Source organism: Camponotus vicinus, unplaced genomic scaffold (assembly GCF_025532165.1).
Source record: "Camponotus vicinus isolate PSW18456_S1 unplaced genomic scaffold, iyCamVici1.0 SCAF_13, whole genome shotgun sequence".
NCBI classification, from domain to species: domain Eukaryota; kingdom Metazoa; phylum Arthropoda; class Insecta; order Hymenoptera; family Formicidae; genus Camponotus; species Camponotus vicinus.
This window is the reverse complement of record NW_028141949.1, coordinates 14,402,367-14,425,205: the sequence shown is the minus strand read 5'-3', so window position 1 is coordinate 14,425,205 and position 22,839 is coordinate 14,402,367. Positions and strand designations below refer to the sequence as shown.

The window sequence follows — 22,839 nt, the reverse complement described above, 5'->3', positions numbered from 1 at the left end:
GTCTTTTTTAACATCACTAGAAGCATTGGAAAACGATGCGACCGACTTTTCTCCGATCGCGCATTGTCGGCAGTCTTCCACTAGTATATCGATCAAAGTTGTATGAGTTCTTTGGTTGTCTGATTTTTTATGATTTTCGCCGAACGAATTCTTGAAGCTTCTGACAATGTTTTTCTGACTTTGAGCAAATGGATTTTTCAAATTTTTCGGTAAATAAGTATGTTTCTTGATAACCTTTCCAGTATTATTGTAATATTGATAATCCTGATAATCGGTCATTTTCTCGGCAGCGGCAATTTTGCTCTGCCCTTTATCCTTTATTGAAGAATCATTTCGTTTAGAGTTCTTACTCTCCGTTTTCACACTGGATTTTTTCGAATAACTTTCGGCATTTGGATTTTCATCTTTGGGACGCGTTTTCTTGAAGGACTCTGGGCAACTTTTAGTTTCCTGATTTACAGTCTGCTGTTGCTCGCAAAAGAAGAATACATCATCTACAGAAGCGAAGGATGATTCTTCGTCACAGGGAAGGACAGGTGTCTTCTCCCCTGTGTGAGGCGACTGCTAGACAAGTTTCTCTGTTGGAGAACTCGTCGAAATGGAACTGATGGTATTGGAGTTGTTGGAAACGGTATGTCCATGGCTGCTCGCATGCATATGGCCTCCACCCTGCCCCCCCTGATTCTGGGAGAGGCTGAGTCGCCGTCAGTTTACCAATTCCACGCTTACAAATTGCTTCAGTCGTTCGAGATATTGATTGTACAATTCTACATCATTATGGCCAGCACCCTGAAAAGTTATATATTTATATATTTTGATATCTTTATGCTACAAAGATACTCCAACTTTACGCTACTAACTAAATAAATTTATTGCCACACGCAAATACAATTTCTAAATAAAATATTTTCTGTATGATTGTATATTTATTTTTTCATACAGAGGCTTAACATTAAATCAGCCTTTGCTCATTATAAATTCAATTTTCTGCTCAAATACAATTTCGAATTTTAATATTTAGTTAGCATAATTAACATTGAATTTTACAATAAATTAATATTTTATGATAAAGCACCTCATGGGGGTAGAAGCTGATTCTTTTGTAAGGATTGTGAAAATTAGTAAACAAAGAGTATACAATCAGCGCAATTGAAAATCAATATAATATGAACAAAAAAAATTAAAGAAAATAATATACAATCTTTAATAAAAATGCATTATCTGATACCTCAACCCATAGTGGTTCTACTGCTCGTGGACATCTCTCATAAATCGCCAGACCATGACTAAAATTTATAACTTCATCTTCGGTACCATGAATGACCAGAACAGGAGATGTTACCTTCGGCACTTTATCTATGCTGTAAAAAAAATAATAATATAATAACAAATATTGCTTCTCCATTGTGTGAGGATATACAGTTTGATTCTCATTTTTATTTTTTCCAAATTTAATTTCTAGTTCAAATAAATTGTTCTTAATTTTAATTCAAATTTTTACTCTTGCAGATTTATCACAAATAGTTCAAGATATTTTGAATAAAAGTAAAAATTTGTGAAAAATATAATTACAATATAATTCCTATACGTAATCTTTTCTAAAATCGTACTCAAGCTCCTAAAAATTGTCATCGAACATGTATAGATTTAAAATATATATGTGTCATTATACATAATTGCAGATTAATTTATTACAATAATATTATACATAATTGCAGATTAATTTATTACAATAATATCAAATATTATATAAGAATATGTAAAGTTTAAAAACATAGTCAAATTTTTGTTATTTTTTTACTAATTTTTGTTATTATTTACTTTTATATTTCCCAATAATTTGCCACTTCTCTTTTTGTCTTGTTGATTACATGATTGATAATAAAAAATTATACATAAAGTACATTTTTACTCTCTGCATAAATGTAAATGCGAAATGAAAAAGAATAGCATTAGAAAAAAAGAAATATAATCTATAGAGAAATGTGATAATAAACAATGCACAGCAGTTATATTGTATTAAATTTCATGTACTTCTCGATACACTTTTAAAAATTTAAAAAAGTTTTAATCTGTTATATTTATTGTCTCATTTCATATGTATTTCTAAATTAGTCACAAATTTAATTCGTTATTTTTCTCAGTCTAATATAGAATAATACTTTTCAATATGAAACATTATAAACGATATAATATATGTATACAAAAGTATAAATTTTAACTTTGCAAATTGTGATTACAAATAGCAAATTTTAATATCATTGACAATATGTGTGTAAAAGTGTAATAACTATATTTTTGTTTCACATAACAATGATGTTAATTATTTGATAAATAATGAAGAATTCGAGCAAAGCCAATTAGAAAAATATATTATTAAGATAAATGTGCGATATATCAGTCCCACAAATATACATCCTCATAGTATTAGTAAACATTTAGACGCAAACTTGTATAACTTTTTGCTACAAAATATCAGCAATTTTACTTTGTCAGATAACAATAGCATACGAGTGGAAAATGCCATTAAATCTAAAGTTATTCGAGGAGCATCATAAAGCAAAATCTGTCAATAATTTCAGTAATATTCATAAATGGACAACTCGCCACATGCTTCTTTCCTTTATACATATAAATAGACACACCCACACATACCATGTCATGATTTTAACTGCAATCTGCACAAAAAAACAAAGTAAGTATATTTTCTAAAAGTAAGAAAAATGTTGGTAAATAAAAGATGTTGGAAAATAGAAAAGAGGACAGAAGAATCTTTCGAGCTAGTTATATAAAAAGTTTAAAAAAAGGATCTTTTCATGCTAGAACAGGTGGGTTGCTCGACACATTTTCAATATTGAAAACCCGAGCTTGTCGATAAATTAATAATTGTTTTATCAATCACCCACAATAGTTACGTATGAATTAGATCCAGACGCCAGAAATTCGTCAAATTAAAAAACTAAAAACAAAATTATATACAGTGTCCAGACAACTTCTGATTATTCGAAAAATAATCATCCTTAATCGTCTCGTTTCCTCGCATCTCCCTTTCAATACTCGTCAACCATTATAACCTTCAAGCTACAATATGGAAACCGATTTCCGGCTCCTCGCGCCTCTAAGAGGACGAGTTTGCACCCGTTCCTCTGTAACATATCGAAGATTCTTCAAAGCGCCAAAAAAACAAAGACTAATTAATCAGGGCGATAAAACGTCCGTGTCACGTGCCCACGAGAGAAAGAGAGAGACGGAGATCGAGGTCGATGACAGGCTCGTCTAAATAAAACAACGCAACGGACAAAAACAGCCTCGAGTCCTACCTCGTGAAGGCGTCGAAGAACCAGGTCCTCTTGGTCTTGGGAAAGGCCACCCTCATCCCGGACATGAGCGGCGAGTGCAGGACGACCGCGCCGACCTCGTATCTCGCCGCGAGGTCGACCGTGGGCACGGTGCCGATGCTCTGCCCGTACAGTATAATGTTCTCCGGACTGATGCCGTATCGGGTTCGTAGCGCGTGCCACGCGGCGTCGATGTCCGCGTAGAGGTTCTTCTCGGACGGCTTGCCGCCCGAGACCCCGTAACCCGAGTAATCGTAGCTGAATATGTTGCAGTTGATCCGCGAGCCGAGCCCGAGGTAGAAGCTCGACATCTGGCCGAGGTCGACGGCGTTGCCGTGGGAGAAGAGGATCGTGAAGCGCGCGGTCGCCGAGCAACGGACGAACAGGCATGCTATGCGATTCCCCCGCGACGTCCTCGCGTAGAAGCCCTCGACCGACTCCTTCTCGCGCTCCGTGTACTGCCACTCGGCGCGCTCCGACAGGGATATGGTGAACTTGGCGCCCTCGTCCTCGACGAACGTGTACGTCGGCTCGGGCGGCAGGAACGCCAGCTTGTCGGCGATTCTGGACGGGCAGGGCGGGCAGCAGAACAGGCAGCACAGTTCACTGAGACTTAACCCGTTCATCGTGCAGGGTCACCTGGATCACCTGGCGCGCACCACCGAGAGAGAGAGAGACCACCGCCGTGTATCACGTCTCCACTTGGCAGATCCGCGGCATCGAGCGATCGGGGATCGACGCGCACCGCACACGCTCGGATTCTAGGATTGTCGTACGAGGGAGCGGGCGGGGAAGGTGGGGGTTAGGCGAGGGGATGTCACTGTTTTTCCCTGCGCGACGCGATTCTCCCTTTTCCTTCCTTCCTCCTGTCAGGTTCGTCTTCCTTCTATCTGTCACTCTTTGTGAGTCACGCGCGCAGTGTCATTCGCGCGTTATCGGTTTCCTTCCACCGGGAGTCGCTCACGATGATTCAGCCATGACTGCTCGCCGGAGACGGACGATTTTCTTTCTCTCTCTCTCTCTCTCTGTCCCCCTCTCCTGCCTTCTCTTGTTTTCTCCTTTCTTTTTCCTTGCCTTTTTCGCGGACCATAATTCCCCCTCTCCCTCCGCTCACTCTACGACACCGCGTACTTTCATCGTGCGTCAGGTGAGGCGATGGAGATGGGGATCATGGTACCGTCCTCGCCCTGGCGTCGTATTCGCGCAACCGGAACCTCGCCGACGATCCTCGGGGAACCGATGGAGACCGATCGACTCCGATCAGCTCCGATCTTCAACGCGAGCTCGTTTAGCCGCGTTCGCATTGGATGGAATAGGCTTCGAGCACGTGCTTGTCGTACGGATGATTTCTACGCGAAGGTTTCGAGAGTTGTGTAAATTCGTGCTTGTAACGTTTCGGCGATGAAGTAAAAAGAGAGGGAAAATAAAAACGGAATTTCTCTCATTTGTCTTTTATTTTAAAAAAATTAATATCCTTTTCCCCTCTCTCTTTTTCTTTATGCATTCTTCAAATCTTGAGCTTCTCGGTTTTATTGTTATTATTTTATTTGTATGACGACGCCCATAATGTAGGAAATGATAGAAAGGATCAAGACTTGCGCAAAACTGTCAGTGCGCATGCGCTTAAAAACTGTCAAGTCCATATCAGACTAGGCATAAAGGCACTTTTCATGCTGATATAATTATATATGCATAGCAGACCGTCTGAACCAATGAACATTGAGCATTTCTTAACGCTCGATGCTCATTGGCTCAGACTTTACGCTATGTATATACAGCTGTGTTAATTTGTAAGAGATAGGCCAGTCCTTAGAACTATGATATGAAAATGAAACTTTGTGTAACATCTCTTTGTCACGATATATTGTTTTATTCGTGAAGGCAAAAAATTCTTCAGATATTTTCTTTATTTGTATATTATTGCACTAAATGTTATCACTATCAAAAATGCATTTATAGCTAATGCTTCAATATCCTTGCGAGTTATTTTTAATACATGAGAGTATCAAGATTTGTATATACCTAATAACACACCGTTTGTTACAACATCTGGAAGACTGCTGGTCGAATCAGCTTGGACATATGGATCGCAGTGAAAAGTTAACACTGGATGATGTCCCAGAGTATTTGGATTATGTATCGAACAATTTGTAGTTTTGTATATTCTTGAAAAATCAGAAATACAAGGATTAATTACCACTGAATAAATATTAAACTTTACAGTATTCAAATATTTATAATAAATTCAATAAAATACTTTTGAATTCAAATATCATATTTTAACTCAAGTTTAACATGTGTAAATAATCTACAGTCGTTATATCAGATAAGTCCTTTATATTATAAGACTGCTTTGTGGATTATTAAACTTATTTAAGTAGAATTGTATTTTAGAATTGATATTTTTTCATATTCGCTCAATTTATATTTACTCTAATATTCATATTTTTCTTGTATCTGTAAACTTGTTTAATTTAAATGGATACCTTTTGTGAGATGTAAATCCCTGATCTTCTATGCCTAGAAAATTGAGAACTTGCTGCTTCGTTGCTAATAAATGTAGCATCTTTTGTATATATAATTCCAATGCAGCCCGTCGTTGTTCTAATACTTTTGGTTGCGAGTTTCTTACTCTTTTTGGTGGAAAAGGCGCGATATCCGAATTGTCCTTCTTCAACTGGAAATCAAAATTCCCTTGGATAATAACGTAACACTAATCAACAAGCATCTCTCAAAAAATTATGTAATACTCTTGTAGTAAAAATATATCAATGAAGGAAAGGCAGAAGGAAAAATATAGCTTATCAATGTTAATTAGTATAACACGTAGACATATGTTTATCATTAACACAATATATATTATAAATTTTTCTAATAATTAAAAAAAATTGTCAAGTTTATCTTGATTGAAGTATGCAAGTGCTTTTATTAAGGCTCTTATCAACACTTCGATAACGTACCGTACGATGTAACGCACTAAATTCGCTATATCTCCTCTCGATGGAGTATCGAGTGCCGGTCTGCGACTCCAAAATCTCGATACAGTAAACATAATAGGGCTTGCCGTGTGACACATCGGCCAAACGGTAACCGTTAATGAAGGCTTCGTACATCGCATTGCACAAGTTGAATAATGTTTAGGATGCCCTTATAATAAATTGACAGTATTAAACCTATTATTATACATGGCAATACAAGCATGAGCAATAACAAGTGCAACAATATCAACAATATAATAAGCAAAATGCATCTGAAAAATATTTGCAACCGCCATGGAATTTTATATTTACTAGAATGCGCTTTTTATAGAGAATGCACTATACTTGACATTACATATGTTTGATTGACAAAGATATATTTGCCCTCCTGGATTGGTCAGACGCTTCAAAATATTTGTATCATTAACCAAAGTATATTTGGAGAGTGATATTTGTGGTCCAATTGATGTTTACAAATATCGGAGCACAAGATTCTTCGCTCTGATTGGTCGCTATCAGAGATTCGCTGATTGGTTGATATCATTATAGCTTTATTTTCAAGTTCCACATATACTTTATGAGTTGAAAGAAAAATATAAATAATTAATATAAACAATGTAATTAATTTTTTAATATAATTGAAATAAATAATTTATAATCATTCTCAATTTTTATTGCTAAAAATCCAACGAAAAATGTTATTGTATTTCAATATTTAATCAATTAAAATAATCAGTTTATTAATATTTTTATTTAATAATATTCACATATTTTAATATTTTTTATAACAGTAACAATTGACATTATAGAATAGATACTTTAATCGTTAATTTCTTTACATATATGCATTAATATGCAAATATCTATGCAAATTTTTCTGGATGTAAATCTGCTCAGCTGATAAAAAAACTTTTCAAAAATTATTTTTTCAAAATTTTATTAATGTAGTTAAATAGAAGTATTCTTGTGATGAAACTTTCGTATAGAACATTTTTTGATATCTCAAATGATTTCCTAAATAAAAAAATAGAAAGTCGCCCTATAGATGAGCGATGGTTTCACGTTAGTATTATTTTTAGAAGCTAAAAATTTCTAAATTCATCTATTTATCCCTTCTCCCTTGCATATATGTAGTTTTATCAAAATCAGAATTTTCCAGTCTGCGAAATTCCCCTGTGAGAGAGAAATCATCGCTGCCGTCATCTCTCTTCTCTGTTTCTACGAGACGGCGAGGCTCAATTTACCCCACCCTGTAGATACCTACGCCAGTTATCGACTGCGTTATCCGCACGAGTTACCCACGACTGACCAACGGGGCGCGAGCGACGCGCTTGATTATACGGGCTCGTGGTGTGTGTGATATCGATGAATGAATCCTGTTGCGCAGACCGGCGACTTCATCGTAAGGTAGTCGATAAGCGTTCCGTGGACGCGCGGCTCGTACGTACGTTCTCTCGTGGTAGGACGAGCGAGATCGCGGAGCGATCGTAGTCGATCGAGCGCTCGTAGCCGACCCTCGATTCACCCTCGAGTCGCCTCGTCGTCGCGCGTCACGATGAACGATCGCGAGCGGGGCTACAAATTTGGGCGTGAGCCTTCTGTCAACCGTACATTGTGAAAGCACGTTGCACGGGAGCGACATTTCTCGGTCTTTTTTTCCTCTCTCTCTCTCTCTCTTTCTCTCTCTCTCTCTCTCTCTCTCTCTCGAGGGATCGAATCTCGAGGGGCCAGGCGTGGTGAATTAAGCGTGATCCTGTCGGACACTTGGTGTGGCATCGAAGACGGTGGGCGTGTGTGTGTGTGTGTGTATGTGTGTGGGGATGAACTGCACGGGAAGTGTAAAGTGAAATAAAGGAGGAGGAAGAGGTGGAGGAAGGAGTGGAGGGGGAGGAGGAGGGGGAGGAGGAGGAGGAGGATTGGGGCGCTTCCTGTGTCTCGGTGCCGATCTAAAAAAGTTCCGCAGGTAGAACCGCGCGATCGAATGTCTTTTCGATGTGACGAAAATGATGAAGTGTGGGAGAGAGCGGGCATTGAGTGAAGGCTTCGATACCTCGAATCATGACAGAGGCGTCGGACGAGTAAGTATGTCCATACATGCAGAGAAAGAGAGAGAGAGAGAGAGAGAGAGAGAGAGAGAGAGCCCGCGGTTTTTATCCCCCGTGCTCCGATATCCTTCGCCGAGACCGTTCCATTTTATCCAGATACGACAATCGTCGTCCTCCTGTCACTTGTCACCTGTCCTCGTGTCACTTGACGTCAGATGTGCACGATTATTCGGGCGTGCTTTTTACGGGTCTCCCCGTTTCCCCTGTCGCGCCCCCCCCCCCCCGACTCGAATCCGTCCTCGATCGTTCTTTTTCCCCCCTTCGTTCGACGTATTTCGTTTGTCGATTAAAATGACTCGAGCGAATAAACGAACCTCCCTTCGAAACGTCTCATATATACATATGTACAATGACATATTTACTCCTTCCGTTTCTCGCTCCTATTTGTCTCCTTTTGTTTCCTTTTGTTCGCTTCTCCCTTTCTCTCTCTCTCTCTCTCTCTCTCTCTCTTTTTGCGTCTCCTCTATTTGTACGCCTCCCATTCCTCTCCTTTCATCCCTCTAATAGTGTGTTATCCACTGTTCCTCTGTATGGGACGGCCGTTCATTCATTGAATCGATCTCGGCGTGTGTAACATCTGGCTAAATGTCGTCCGCGCGATACATTCTTAACATTCGGATTCTGAGATCTCGTATCAGTTTTCGAGCCCCAAACTCGTTCACGCATCGCTTGATATTTTTTAACATCGAGTAGAAAAAGATTGAATAATCTCTGTTAAATATAATACATATTAAATACATATTAAATCTTATATAACGTATAAAGAATTGTTTAAAAGCATTCTCACATGTAATAATGACGCTACAAGATAATGCATCCTTTGTATGTTGAAAATTAATGAGTACAAGTAACTTAACATCATGTAGTACTGTAGTAATTAGCTGTATATTGTTAGTAAGTTATGCAGAATATCTCATAGAATCGAATATCCTTTCGAATTTTTTAACTAATATGAAAATAACTTTACCTTAGTAAAAGATTCAAGGATATCATTATATTTTATCGCATCTCTTTTGGTACATTTAACATTGCATATCTTTCCAACTAAATTTCACATTAAAAGCTTACGATGATTTATAATACGTATAGATAAATCAGAAATATAAAATAAATGTATTTTTTGTATTAGGCTTTGTCTCCAAAAAAAATTTGATTTTGAAAGTTGTCAAACTAATGATATTCCCCTTGATATTCTTGAGGCATGCCATTTTTAATTTCATGCATAATTGCTGCCCTATTTCATTTGAATGACAGAAAAAATGATATATATGTCTATTATTAATGATGATGCGTAATATAATAATTATAAGTATATTATTAATAATGATTGTCATATTGTAGTGGTAACTATCTGGTGAGGGTCCGCGCCCAGGTAATGACGAGAGATGATAGCTCGGGTGGTTGGGTTCCTTTGAGTGGTGGTGGATTGGCAAATGTCTCGGTTAGACGTAGGATTACTTCATCAGGAATACATCAAACAAACAATACCAATGGAAACAATATTTCTACTACAACTAACTCCGCACATCCTATCTCAAATGCAACTGTTGGCCTTCAAAGTCATGGATCTTCTAGTATCTCTCCGCCTGGTGCAAATAAAAGAAAGCACGAGTATCTTATTTATGGCAAACGCATTACTGATCAATCGGTAAATTTCAAAGATTTTTCTTTTTTATGATACTTTAAATTAAAAATTATGTTTCACAGAAAGATATTTTTAAATATCGCAATTACACTTAATATTTCAATCATAGTATATGTGCAACACAATTACATATGACACAAATGTATCAACAATGTATTCTATATGTAATCTATTCTGCAAAATATTAATGTTTTTCTTTACTTGCAGGTTGTTCTTAGTTGTATAATTAAAAAAGATTTTGAATATAATAAGGTGATGCCAACTTTTCATCACTGGCGAACAGGGGAAAAAAAGTTTGGATTAACATTTCAAACAGCTGCCGATGCGAGAGCATTTGACAAAGGAGTTCGAACAGCAGTTGAAGAATTGTTGGAAGGTATAGCATTTTCCTTGTTAAAAATAAACTTTGAGAAATTAATAACTATTCAAAAGCCAAAAATTGCCTAGAGTACATCAAAAAGTTTTAAATTTTCAACTTATTATATAATCAATTGATAATTTAACATTTACATTTTTTTTTATCTTTCCATTTTAATATACACTTGTTATGTTTCAAATGTGGAAAGTTTAAAATAGTATTGTCAAAATAAATAAATCAATTGTCATATTTTTAGATAGTATTTTAAATCAAGATTATTTTACTGACATATAGAATGGAGATGATTTTCAATGCAGTTCTTATATCTTTCCAACTTTTTGTATTTTATTTATTTTACTCTACTTTTGTTCATACATTGTTTCTAATAAAATGTTAATTTATTGCATTATTATAAGGCGCTATATAATAATTAAAAAAGAAAGTACTATGTCAAAAAGTCTTCCATGCTATAAAATAATTTTCCATCTGTATGATAAACATCTTGTAAAACTTTTTAATTATATTTTATTAATTCATTTGCACTCAATATTTTGCTGCAATTTATTATATGGATTGTGCAAATGGTAAGCTAATGTATAGTTTTAAATTTATATTTTAATACATTCTTCTTTTTATTTGATCTCATTATCAAATATTATATCTCATAATATGATTTAGGTCTGTCTGATTTAACATTAACCACTAATGCTCCAGATGCTGGGGACGAAGATGTTTTTATGGTAAGAAAATTTATATTTTACTATCAGCTTTTTTTCTTTAATCAAAGCAATTAAGATATGAAAAGTTGCATTAATAAGCTACATAGAGGAATAAAATAAAGTTTTTTAAAATTGTAAAATTTTACAGACTTTGAATTTGCCAGTGGAACCACCCGAGCCACGTTCCTCTTCAGACACACCTCATGGAATAGTTCGAGTACCAAATTATTCTCAATATTCAGAGCCTCCTGATTCACATCGATCTATTCATCACATTGGTGGTTCGTCCGTTAAGGGCCCTCCGTCGCAACATCCTTTAGCATCCGCTGCAGATATTGGATCGGATAACTATCCTTATGTGCAACTCACGACGCTTAATCATGAATATTTATATCCTATCATCGACGATCACAAAAGTGAGAGATTAGACGGACATAATACTCCCAATAGTGGAAGTTCTCTAAAGAAGCCAGATATTATAATATCCCAACCTTCGAAAAATACTATGAAACGTAATGTACGTTTACGTTGCAAGCATTGTCAAGAGCTGTACTCTGAACAGCATAATCCGAAAGGTTCCTGCGAATACGCTCCTGATCCAATTAGACGTGGAATCGCGAAAGTTTCTTGTTTATCGTGTGCCCAATGTATGTTATATCATTGTATGAGTGACGCTGAAGGTGATTTTGCACAAAATCCTTGTAGGTAAGTTTATAATATTTCAAGTGTCATCAAAGGCGACATTCTTTATTGTTTTCTTAAATTTATATATATAAAACAAACACATACTATCATATTTAAATATTTCAATCATTTTTTTGCTTTATGTTGTTACAAAAGTTTCTATTTTTTAGGAATCTGTTGCAAATTAAATTTTTCGCTTGGAGATTGTATAAAAAATATTAAATCAGTTTTTTTAGAAAATAACTTTGGACACAATGCTACTTTTGAGACTATACGTTAGTATGTTTATATTGTTACTATAGATATTTGCTTTTTTTTTCCTTTTCTTTTATTATCTCTATACAATCTCCTTCTAAAAGTATAATCGATTTAATCATATAAAAATGAATAAATTATAAAATATTAAATTATATAGTTGTAGTACAGAAGAGGGATGCGGACGCAGATGGTTTGGTTTGGCCTTGTTGTCACTGATCGTTCCTTGCTTGTGGATATATCCTCCACTTAGAGCTATACATTGGTGCGGGATGTCCTGTGGAATGTGCGGTGGTCGTCATCACCCTATGGAATAACTGGAGGAACCCTTTGATATCTCTGCTCCGTACTCAATTAGATCAAACAACTTTCCTGCATCGTATAATGCAGTCGCCAATGTGTATGAATGTCATGATCTAAGTATGGGTCGTTGTCAGAGATATCAAAGGGGTAGACAACTTCCAGTACATGCACTTATTCATCAGCGTCATCTTTAAAATAAAATACAGTCAAAGTGGAAATACCCAATTTAGCACAAGATGTCGCATATAGCTCCAACATAATGTATATTCCGTACATTTTGTATATTTTATTAGAGCAAGATACGTTACTTAGTCTCACCTGTACATTAAACAATTTGAGGTAAACTAGTATTTACAGTTTGAATGATTAATCTATGGAAAGCACATCAAATGGACTCAGACCAACTATTTGTGATACATGGTGCACATTGTGAGAGTGTAACTTCTGTGAGTCGAATAAAAATTAATTTTGTTTTTAGTTTGACTAATTTTCACACACACACACGCACACACAATATATTCACAATATTTAATGGAAAGATAGAGAGAGAGAGAGAGAGAGAGAGTAAGATAACTAAATTAATTTTGCTGGAATTCTCAGATTGTAGAATGTAGATGTATCCTGTGATTGTTAGATCTGATACCCAATAACTTGAATTGCCAAGCTAATCTTTGTTGACTTCATTCTTTATAACATATCGTAGGATTAAAAAATAAAAAACTTTTGCTTACAAGTTTTCTTTAATAGTGTAAACAATAATTGACAAATCTATATATGTACATATATGTTTGAAAATAAGTATACAATTTATATCTTTTACATATATATATACACACACACATACAAAATGTTTTTATTTTATAAAAAATGTTTAAAATACATTATTTTAAGTTTACAATGCATCCATTTTCGCTTATTAGATTATAAAATAAAACTGTGTATTTTATCACATAGAAAAGAACACATATGTAATATCTTCACATATGTAAATATGTTAAAATGAGATATTATTGACATGATATTCTTTTTTAAAGCTATTTTTTATAAATACAATTTTTTGCTACAATATTTAATAATATTGAAATTCATGTAAATATCAATATTATTTGTGATTTCATAAAATATCGTCACATAGAAGTGCATTCTCATAATATTTGCCTTTACTTTTTACTAATTCATGTTTAGTACGCGCGCTGGCACGTGTGTTGTGTGATATTGTGTGTATATGCGTGTATGTGTGCGCGTGAGAAAGAGAGAAAGAGAAAGTGATTTATTTATATAATAAATTAACATATTTGTACTATACTTTATATTGTAGATATGTACAGAGTGTTACTAAAATTGATAGAAAAAAAGATTATGTCAAGCTCAAGAAAAGAACATGTATACAAAATTTGCTTAAAAATTTTAGTAACATTCAGTATATATGTATATTGAATTTATACATAAAGTGTACAAGTTGTTTTCTCGGAAATTACAGTAAAATATTTATTAATATATTTCAAGGTTTATATATTAGATGCTTTTTATAAGATGAAGGGTTCTCAAAGAAGTAAAAAGGCAATTTCTTTTATCTTATATATAAATTTACAATTTATATATAAATTTTCATATTATTTTAGTCATGTTTAAATTATAAATAGCATTTAAAATATTTTTATACTTTGCTTAATTTAAAGAATTTGATAATTTTTTTTCACTGAGAATATTTTAAACAAGAATGAAACAAATCAAGTCAACATATCATTTTCATGTCAAGAATTATTTTATTAAATATTTAAATATGTAATGTTTTTATATACTAATAATTTATCAATTTTTTTTAACAATATTATTTATATTTGATAACCTTGCTACAATTTGTGATTCAAGTAATAAAAATTATTGTGTTCATACTTAATTTTTTGTATAAGAAAAACAACCATCAACTTGATACATTATATAACTTTACAAACAACAAATTTGTTGACATTTAATTTGGTAACTGTAGAAACACAAAGTAATCAGAAAACTATTTTTCTCTTCATTTCTACATCCAGTTTGTAAATTTTATATCTTGTAATTTGCATAATGTAATGCAATAATAATTACTCTATTGGAAAAGATTTAAAAAATTTGTACTTTTTACATATTAATAAAATTTATTTTTTATTCTATATATACATGTCATTTTATTTAAAAATATGAAATAAAATAAAAATGTATGTCTCTGCTTAAAATAGGAAAAAGATATATTATTAATTTTAGTAACTACCGAGAAAACTTGTAACATTTTATGTGGTCTGTATATATATATAGAAATGTATAAAATGTTTCAAATCACATGTCCTTTTAATCACAGCTTTTTTGACCAATTTAGAGACGATGTTTCGCAATGGATTTCATTTAAGCGCATTTTTAAAATTTTTAACATTACATGTCTTTGCGATGTTATAAGTATATTGTAAATTAAAATCCATTATAAGTGTAGCATAAATTAAGATTTCTGCAACCATATCGGATTATGCAATGAAAAGCAAAATATATGACGCTTTTATTGTATTCTATATAAGTAATTTTTTTTATATATTATTTATACTTAATAAGTCTAGAAATATTGAAATGAAAACTATCTTTTTTTGTCTGTGTATATTAATTAGTAGCTAGTATATTTTATTATTTTTAATCAAAGTTACTCTTGCTGGAATATAAGATACATGTTATGAATTATATATACTCACTTAAGTTATAAAGGACAATTGAAAAAGATTTTTATTCGATTTAATTTTACCAATTTATATTATCGAATAAGAATGCATGAAAAACTTATTTATTTTGACATATAATGAAAAAAATAAATGTGACTTTTTGCTTTTTAAATAATCCAATATGGCTGCAGTAAGAATTCACAGAAACTTGAAGAATATAATTATCTATTTTCTCCTCAATGCAAAGCTTACATTGGTATAATAATAAGTAAATGGATTTTTCATTTGTTCAAGTATATATTCTTTAAATATGAGAAGCGCAATAAAAATGTAAAATATTAATATTTGATAGAGAGCTTCTTTTTGACTATTTAAAATAGAAATTTATTTTGCCATATTTGATTTGATTCAATTTAAATAATGAGGTATTTGTTTATTTATGTTACCCTAATATAGTTGCATATACAAGCCAGAAGTACCTTATTTTTGATAGGTTAATTGATAATTACATAGATATTTGGAAATTTTAATTAAAAAATCAGTTCCGAAAAAACCAAAAGTATTTGTAATAAAAAGATATTTTATAATTTTTGATGTGTGTAACTAATGACACAATCAAAAAGAATAACAAATCTAGATGAAAAAATAAATATATAGAACAAATTTTGTACGAGACATTGTTTTTGAGAGAATCGATTCCAAAAATTAAAAAAATTAATAATTTTTTCATTTTTAACTCTTAAATTGGCGCATCAAATTTTAATACATATTTCATTTATAAAGTATCATTCTCATTCCAAATGAAAAAAATTGTGTTTAAGCATTTAAACAAATAAATAAGAACAAATGCTACTTAATATTATTTAAGTATTATTTAAACAGATTCATCTACATTTTAACATTAAATTTTTATTTTAAACTAATGAAAAATAGTGAAGAATATATAGAAAGAGATAGAATTCTCACAATATTTCGCTATATTTGATCAAAAAGTTTATTGATTATATATTTTATTGAATTATTTTAGTTTGAAAAATTAATTATCTTTTTTATATCGCTATTTATTTTTCTCTTTTATTCCACTTAAATATATTTAGTTACATGTATATTTGTCTGAAATAAAACGGCACTTCATGAAACTCTAATCAACTATTATGGAGAATCCTATAGAGAATGAAGGAAAAGTACTACAAATTGAATTTGAGCAGTAGATTTTTGGAAAAGAGATGATTCACAAAATTTGTTTACATTATTCAAAATGTAGTTTAAAAATATTCTTTTAAGGTAGCTCTCCACGCGCTAATCTAAGGGTTAAGCTCAATAGATTTTCAATGACCTTGTGTAACATGTTACAGCACATGTGTTAGCAGCAATATTTAAGTATAACTGAAATCAGATAAAATTATCCTTTAAAAAAAATTAAAAGAATAAACAGAAAAAATTAAGTTAATTCTATGTGAGATGACAAAATTATATATAAAATATAATTAAAAGCATATCTTTTTTTCTCAGAACATTATCAGTTATTTAATTTTCGAAAATTTTTCTTATTAAGAGAAATTCTCGTGTGAAATACGTACATATAATGAATTTTAATGTAGAATATTTATTCTACAACTTATATTTAATCAGAAATTTTTAAAGCTGTCTTACATAAGTAGTTTTATATTACAAGTGTGCTTGTATCTTCTTCAAATATTATAATAGAAACTTTGTTGATACTGTAGATATCAGATTGTTTAATGCTATAAAAATTAATAAATTTTATGTAAATTTCGCATATTATTGTTAATTTTAAGTATTGGCTGGTATATATTTGTAATATAATAATTACTTGTATATAATATTTTATTAATGGTGAAAAATATTTTTTTAATATATATATATACTTACACACACACACACACACACACATACATACATATATACAGAATATTTCCATTTTATATTGTACAATTGAATATATTTCTGAAACCACATATTTTTTTTTTTAACAATAATTTGGGATAAAAAATATAAGTAAATCCTGTGATTAATATAGTTTTTGTAAGATAATTTTAAGATTTTACTTTTTTTTCCTTTTTTTAAAAGAAGCAAATGAGTTTTTTATGATATAATCTATGTATAATTACCATAATATTTTTACATATATCAATTTGCTAATCATTCTCCACATACAAAAATATTAAAACAATTTATATAAAAACTCTTAAAAAATCTATATAATCGTCAATATAATGTTGTTGATTATTTTGTGAAAAATATGAATATTTGAATGGAAAAGTATATATAAATATTTTATAAAATATTTTAAATCTTATGTCATAATACATCAAAATAATTTATGATGCATCTTGTAAATAGTTTATTTTTTTGTGATTTTCTTATTGTTAGTATTTTGATATGCAAAATGGAAGTGTATAAAGAGTTAAAAGTTTAAATTTAGGAAATCTCTTAAAATCATACTGACTGTACAGGAGAAATGTTTCTATAATTTTTATTTAAATTTTTTTTTAAGTAATTTAATTTTTTTGAGTAATTTTAGAGATATTTAATTGAACAATTTAAAACTGGATATCATACACACACAAATACGAAATAATTTTATCGACAAGAATGTTGTGACGAAATATACCAAATGAAAAAATGTATGTGTGATAATTCCTACAGGTGTAAATGTAGATGAGCGTATGGACTTTTATTTAAATTGCTTTAATAAAGAAATATAATAAATGTGATCAAACTGAAAGATTGCAACATGTCTGTAAAAATTAAAGTAATTTATAAGATAGAAAATATAAATTATATACACACACACACACATAATATAATAAAATCTGTATGATATTGGTCAATGGTGATAATAAAATAGCCAAAAGATGAGCCAGAATATATGAATACAAAAAAGAGGATATCTAAAATAGAGAGTGAAAATAAAAAAAGAGGAAGAAAGGAACAGAGAAGAGAAAAGAACAAAAGAGAGGAAAAAGAATACAGCACAAAATAAAAAAGGAAATGAAGCGAAAAATTAAGATAATAATGGAGAAGGAAACAAACAATATCTTGTGTGTATGTTGCATGTGTGCGTGAGGAAATAAATAGAAAGGAACATAATTAGGAATGCAAATCTATGCAGATGCAGGATATTCCCCATTATTTGTATTAATTTATATACTTTCCTAGATGTTATTCCCATAGTCAAGAACGTAGCATCAATAATATTTATTATTGACGGAAAACGAAGAATTAAAATATCTTAATTTCATAAATTTCAAAAATTAATATGTATATATTAATATAATGTTTATTAATTAATAAATTTAAATTTTTTATATGATATTTAATATCACATAAAGACATCTATTTTAAAAAATCTTTATTATAAATAACTATTATATAATTAATTTTTTAATATTATAATTGCGCGATAAATATTGGATTTTTATTACATTTATTTTCTTGTTAAAGAAAATATCTATTCTTTTACCTCTATTTTAGACATCTCTGAAATTTTCCAAAGAAACTGTAAAATTATTTCTAGTAAGAAATCATTTCTGGAATATCCTGCGTGTATATTAATCATGTTTGCGTTTGCGTTCGAATAAACAAAAACAATAAGTTTAAAAGTTCTCAAATTGAGAAAATGTTTATGGGAGGTGCCTGTTTGAAGGAAAATATCTTTAATATTTGTGGCAGCATATAAGTTTGAAAATTAATTGGATATTTTCCATTAATCACATGTAAATGCTGCAAGGGAAAAGAAAAATTAGATTTTTAATTCGCGGATACATTATATCATAAATGTGTTAATATCTTGTAGAAAAAAAAGATGTATCCCATATAAAATTTAGATATAAATAAGAAATAAATATGTTGTATTATAAAGAAACGTTTTTTATACACACATACACATGCAGAAATATTTAAATGGGGCTTGTTATTTTTAGGATTTCTGTATATTTATTTAACCTATTTTATATATATATATATATATGTGTGTGTGTGTGTGTGTGTGTACACACACACGCACGCACATACATATAAAATAGATATATGTATGCAAACACAAAAACGAGAACGGATTACATATTAATTTCCAGAATATTATGGTATTTATTATGAAATACACATACACATGTATAAATATAATATTTACATACTTGACTTGATCAAAGGAAAAAAGAAATCAACAGATAGGTTTTTAATGCGGAGCTGGGGTATGACCATCCACATAGAAATTTCTAGTTGCCTTAGGTAATTCTAACTCTATACCATCCAATTCTTTTGTCAAAATTATTTGGCAACCTAAAAAAAAGTATAAAATAGATTTATACTAAATTCTAAAAAATAATTCTACCTTTTTCATATAAAAAATAATTTCTTTTTGCACTTAAATTATTTTTTGTTACTTATATACATTCTTGATCAATAAAATAAATTTATTAAATATCAAAGATTCATTTTATACATAGAGAGATAACAATAAATAATACAGTAAATAAATTTTAATAAATTATCGGAAGATAATAGTAAATAATAACAATAAATAAATTTTAATAAATTATCAGAAAGTCTGTATAGTTTAAAAAAGAAATTTTTCAAATACAAATAATCTAAATGTATTATTTTAGGATAACATGTCAGATGAACATTAAAGTTGCAGAGATTAATAAATGTTACTATACCCAGCCTAGAGTTTTCTTTTAGAAAAGGTGCTAAATCTAAGAGATCTTCTTCTTTCTCCTCAGCAATTGGAAGTTTATCCACATAATCATTGTGCACATACACATGACAAGTTGTACATGCTAAAGAAGCCTCACATGCTCCTTCCATTTCAATTCCATATCTATGAGCCAAATATAATAAATTATCTCCTACTTTCCCTTTTATTATAAACTTTTTGCCTCTTTTGTCAATAAAAGTGACATTAACTCTGAAAAGATAATTAATAAAACACTTTTTCCTTATTTATTCACATTAGAAAATTATCAATTTAATCTATACCGCAATAAATGTTGATAAAAATAGCAATACTAGAATTAAATTATTTCTAAATTTTTCTAAATATGTTAACTGGTCATACAAGACAGTATTTATGTATACATGCATATATAATTGTTTATACGCATATATTAATAGTATACAATAAAATTAATCAATTTATAAACATTAATAAAGTTCTTTTATAAAAAATGTTACAAAAAATTTTTCTTAGGTTCAAAATTTATATTAATTTATATTATATTAACAAAAGTTTATTCCTTTTAATATCAAATCATATATATAACATATAGAAATATAAATTTTATTAATTTTGATTCATATATAGCATACAAACATAAACAATTTAAAAAATACGTTTATTTCTCTAGTTATAAGGTGAGAAAATGTATTTTATATAAATTGCCAACTTTTTTGTTATATAAAAAATCATTTTGTGGTTCATTCTATTTCTTAAATAAACCCTAGTGTAAAAATATATTTATTTTACCTACATATCAGCTTCCGTTTTAGGATCTTGCATTTCATATTCACCATGAAACATATCTGTAAGAAAATTTGTTCCTTATACAAAATCTACTTTTACCTTGCATGATGAAAATATTATATTAGTTTGATATTTGTTATGAAGAAGTATATGAAAAATTAAAATTGTCGGTTAACATATGCTATTAGAAGTATAATTAATCATTAAAAATAATGTGCTTTAAGAACTGAAAAAAATCTTATATTAATGAAATACAATGATACATTAGAATATATAATTGTTGCTACTATACAATTTCTATTTTAAATAGATGTGTAAACAAATAATATTTTAAAACAACTGCCTAAGAAGCAATGGCTACGCTATGTATAGCAAAAGGTACGATTAATAGATTTTGAGGAGAAAGTTAAAAATCCAATGTAGAGCAATTAATTGATTAACCAATTAATTAATCCAACTCTGTTTTCCTCTGTTTTTATTTACTCTTCTTAGAATACAGCAAACGACAGTTTTAACTTCTTAAATCTTGTTTTTCGTATAAAAGGACATCGAATAATCGTATTTTTTGTCAAAATTTAAAGTAAGCAATTTTATATATAAATAATATGTACATATATAATACATATAGATTATATGTATATATGTGTTATTTATATATATATTATATATATATATATATATAATTAAATATTATTTTAAATACATTTATATGTATATATTAAATATTTATCAGAATTTTTGCTTATTTACTTACATTTTGACATGTGAATTTTGTGGTTAGGTACCCTAACCAAATAACTTATAGATACATGCTGTCTTTGTTTCAGGTAGGATGACAATGATCGTAATATAAAAGTCATATTTGATATGATTCAATATTCCACAATATTAAGACATTCGTATCTGTATTATTATAATGATCTTTCTCTGTTATACATTCATATATGATATCCACTTCGTATGTATCTATGTACACTTATATTTGACACGTGCAACAACTTTAATACCGACAAGTCACAAAATTACCTAGCTAAATTATCGACCGTTGAAAAATAATAGGAGAATATATAAGGAAAGAGGTGGCACAACTTATTTACCTTTAGCAGCAGTTTGTTGCATTGTTGACGGTCGGTAATTTTATGTTAGTGTTACCTCCTATCTGATCATATTCTTCTAATACTTTCCTAATATTTCAGAATATATTTGCAGCTAGAAAATCACCGTCGAGTGAGCGGTAACCCGCGAACATAATTAGATAAGAAGTGGCATTAATTAAAAATCAAGGAATTGCCGGTATTCTTAAAATTTTAAGTCTAAAGCTTTATATCATAAAAATATAAATTCACAAACGTATCAAACTCTTGAAAGAATTTAAAAACTTTTGGAAGGAATTTGTAATATCTTTATAAAAAACTTGCTATATTTAATATAGACACATTTCTTTTCCAGGAACTGAAATATCATCATCTCATTAAATGGAGATTTTGAAAAAATATATTATTCTATTAGATATCTCGCGGAATAACGTACAATTATGAATCTTTTATAAATCAAACATATATTGACGCCATATGCAATCTAAAATCCAATGGTCAAATTATACTCGAAGTCCCGAATCCTGCGATCAGCGATTGTGACAGTCGATTACAGTTAATTGAATCAATGAACGGTTGCATTCCGGCTCACTTTTTCATTCGGTATATATAAATATTTAATCAATTAATCGAACGATTGCGTTCCGAGTCGCTTTTTCGTTCAGTATATATTAATATTTAATCAATTAATCGAATGATTGCATTCCGGGTTGTTTTTTCGTTCGGTATATATAAATATTTAATCAATTAATCGAATGATTGCATTCCGAGTCGCTTTTTCGTTTGGTATATACACCTATAAATATTTAATTCACTAAACGAACGATTGCATTCCGGGTTAGTTTTTCGTTCGGTGTATATAAATATTTAATTCACTAATCGAACGATTGCATTCCGGCTCGCTTTTTCGTTCGGTATATATAAATATTTAATCAATGAATCGAACGATTACATTTTAGATCGCTTTTTCGTTCGATACATATAAATATTTAATTCACTAATCGAACGATTGCATTTCGAGTCGCTTTTTCGTTCGTATATATAAATATTTAACCAATTAATCGAACGATTGCATTCCGGCTCGTTTTTTCGTTCGGTATATATAAATATTTAATTCACTAATCGAACGATTGCATTTTGGCTCGCTTTTTCGTTCGGTATATATCAATATTTAATCAATTCGAT

The 22,839-nt window shown here is 30.6% G+C and overlaps 4 protein-coding genes across 13 annotated transcripts; 1 reads left to right on the top strand and 3 right to left on the bottom strand.

The window, feature by feature from the left end:
• Nucleotides 1-650: 650 nt before the first annotated feature.
• On the bottom strand, nucleotides 651-4,875 carry LOC145963723 (alpha/beta hydrolase domain-containing protein 17B). Its single transcript, XM_083085878.1, has 3 exons — nucleotides 3,321-4,875; nucleotides 1,229-1,361; nucleotides 651-789 (listed from the first exon to the last, which is right to left on the bottom strand). The coding sequence occupies exons 1-3, from the start codon at nucleotides 3,962-3,964 to the stop codon at nucleotides 706-708; spliced, it is 861 nt and encodes a 286-aa protein (XP_082942004.1). The 5' UTR covers nucleotides 3,965-4,875; the 3' UTR covers nucleotides 651-705.
• A 311-nt stretch (nucleotides 4,876-5,186) lies between these two features.
• On the bottom strand, nucleotides 5,187-6,825 carry LOC145963724 (sorting nexin-22). Of its 3 annotated transcripts, none has more exons than XM_083085879.1 (4): nucleotides 6,672-6,825; nucleotides 6,299-6,485; nucleotides 5,825-6,015; nucleotides 5,187-5,503 (listed from the first exon to the last, which is right to left on the bottom strand). In XM_083085879.1, exons 2-4 carry the CDS (start codon nucleotides 6,449-6,451, stop codon nucleotides 5,344-5,346), a joined length of 504 nt encoding a protein of 167 aa, XP_082942005.1. In that variant the 5' UTR covers nucleotides 6,452-6,485; nucleotides 6,672-6,825; the 3' UTR covers nucleotides 5,187-5,343. The 3 variants fall into 3 exon arrangements, with proteins under 3 accessions (XP_082942005.1, XP_082942007.1, XP_082942006.1); XM_083085881.1 differs by lacking the exon at nucleotides 6,672-6,825 and adding an exon at nucleotides 6,629-6,646; XM_083085880.1 differs by lacking the exon at nucleotides 6,672-6,825 and having other exon boundaries at nucleotides 6,299-6,622.
• Nucleotides 6,826-7,670: 845 nt separating this feature from the next.
• Nucleotides 7,671-18,907, top strand: Spred (Sprouty-related protein with EVH-1 domain). 5 transcript variants are annotated; one of them, XR_014436247.1, is made up of 7 exons: nucleotides 7,671-7,723; nucleotides 9,763-10,069; nucleotides 10,274-10,442; nucleotides 11,103-11,164; nucleotides 11,292-11,848; nucleotides 11,998-12,102; nucleotides 12,243-12,383. XR_014436247.1 is itself a non-coding variant. In XM_083085987.1 (6 exons), exons 1-6 carry the CDS (start codon nucleotides 7,686-7,688, stop codon nucleotides 12,397-12,399), a joined length of 1,254 nt encoding a protein of 417 aa, XP_082942113.1. In that variant the 5' UTR covers nucleotides 7,671-7,685; the 3' UTR covers nucleotides 12,400-18,907. The 5 variants fall into 5 exon arrangements, 4 of the variants coding, with proteins under 4 accessions (XP_082942113.1, XP_082942109.1, XP_082942110.1 ...); XM_083085987.1 differs by lacking the exon at nucleotides 11,998-12,102 and having other exon boundaries at nucleotides 11,139-11,164; nucleotides 12,243-18,907; XM_083085983.1 differs by lacking the exon at nucleotides 11,998-12,102 and having other exon boundaries at nucleotides 12,243-18,907.
• Fdx1 (Adrenodoxin-like protein 1, mitochondrial Ferredoxin 1) lies at nucleotides 16,080-21,550 on the bottom strand. Of its 4 annotated transcripts, none has more exons than XM_083085989.1 (5): nucleotides 21,315-21,550; nucleotides 20,568-20,619; nucleotides 19,758-20,005; nucleotides 19,233-19,377; nucleotides 16,080-16,458 (listed from the first exon to the last, which is right to left on the bottom strand). In XM_083085989.1, exons 1-4 carry the CDS (start codon nucleotides 21,418-21,420, stop codon nucleotides 19,274-19,276), a joined length of 510 nt encoding a protein of 169 aa, XP_082942115.1. In that variant the 5' UTR covers nucleotides 21,421-21,550; the 3' UTR covers nucleotides 16,080-16,458; nucleotides 19,233-19,273. The 4 variants fall into 4 exon arrangements, with proteins under 4 accessions (XP_082942115.1, XP_082942116.1, XP_082942114.1 ...); XM_083085990.1 differs by lacking the exon at nucleotides 16,080-16,458 and adding an exon at nucleotides 16,705-16,817; XM_083085988.1 differs by lacking the exon at nucleotides 16,080-16,458 and having other exon boundaries at nucleotides 19,166-19,377.
• Nucleotides 21,551-22,839: the final 1,289 nt, after the last annotated feature.

Coding starts and splice junctions, on each gene's coding strand:
- LOC145963723 (XM_083085878.1), bottom strand. CDS start 3,964: ATGAACGGGTTAAGTCTCAGTGAACTGTGCTGCCTGTTCTGCTGCCCG. Junction 1,362..3,320: donor TTCTTCGACGCCTTCACGAG/GTAGGACTCGAG, acceptor TTTTTTTTACAG/CATAGATAAAGTGCCGAAGG. Junction 790..1,228: donor TAGAACCACTATGGGTTGAG/GTATCAGATAAT, acceptor ATAACTTTTCAG/GGTGCTGGCCATAATGATGT.
- LOC145963724 (XM_083085879.1), bottom strand. CDS start 6,451: ATGTACGAAGCCTTCATTAACGGTTACCGTTTGGCCGATGTGTCACAC. Junction 6,016..6,298: donor TTAGTGCGTTACATCGTACG/GTACGTTATCGA, acceptor TTTGATTTCCAG/TTGAAGAAGGACAATTCGGA. Junction 5,504..5,824: donor GGATTTACATCTCACAAAAG/GTATCCATTTAA, acceptor TGATTTTTCAAG/AATATACAAAACTACAAATT.
- Spred (XM_083085983.1), top strand. CDS start 7,686: ATGAATCCTGTTGCGCAGACCGGCGACTTCATCGTAAG. Junction 7,724..9,762: donor ACCGGCGACTTCATCGTAAG/GTAGTCGATAAG, acceptor GTCATATTGTAG/TGGTAACTATCTGGTGAGGG. Junction 11,165..11,291: donor GGGACGAAGATGTTTTTATG/GTAAGAAAATTT, acceptor AAAATTTTACAG/ACTTTGAATTTGCCAGTGGA.
- Fdx1 (XM_083085989.1), bottom strand. CDS start 21,420: ATGACTTTTATATTACGATCATTGTCATCCTACCTGAAACAAAGACAG. Junction 20,620..21,314: donor CAAAATTCACATGTCAAAAT/GTAAGTAAATAA, acceptor ATTTTCTTACAG/ATATGTTTCATGGTGAATAT. Junction 19,378..19,757: donor AAAAGAAAACTCTAGGCTGG/GTATAGTAACAT, acceptor ACTTTTTTTTAG/GTTGCCAAATAATTTTGACA.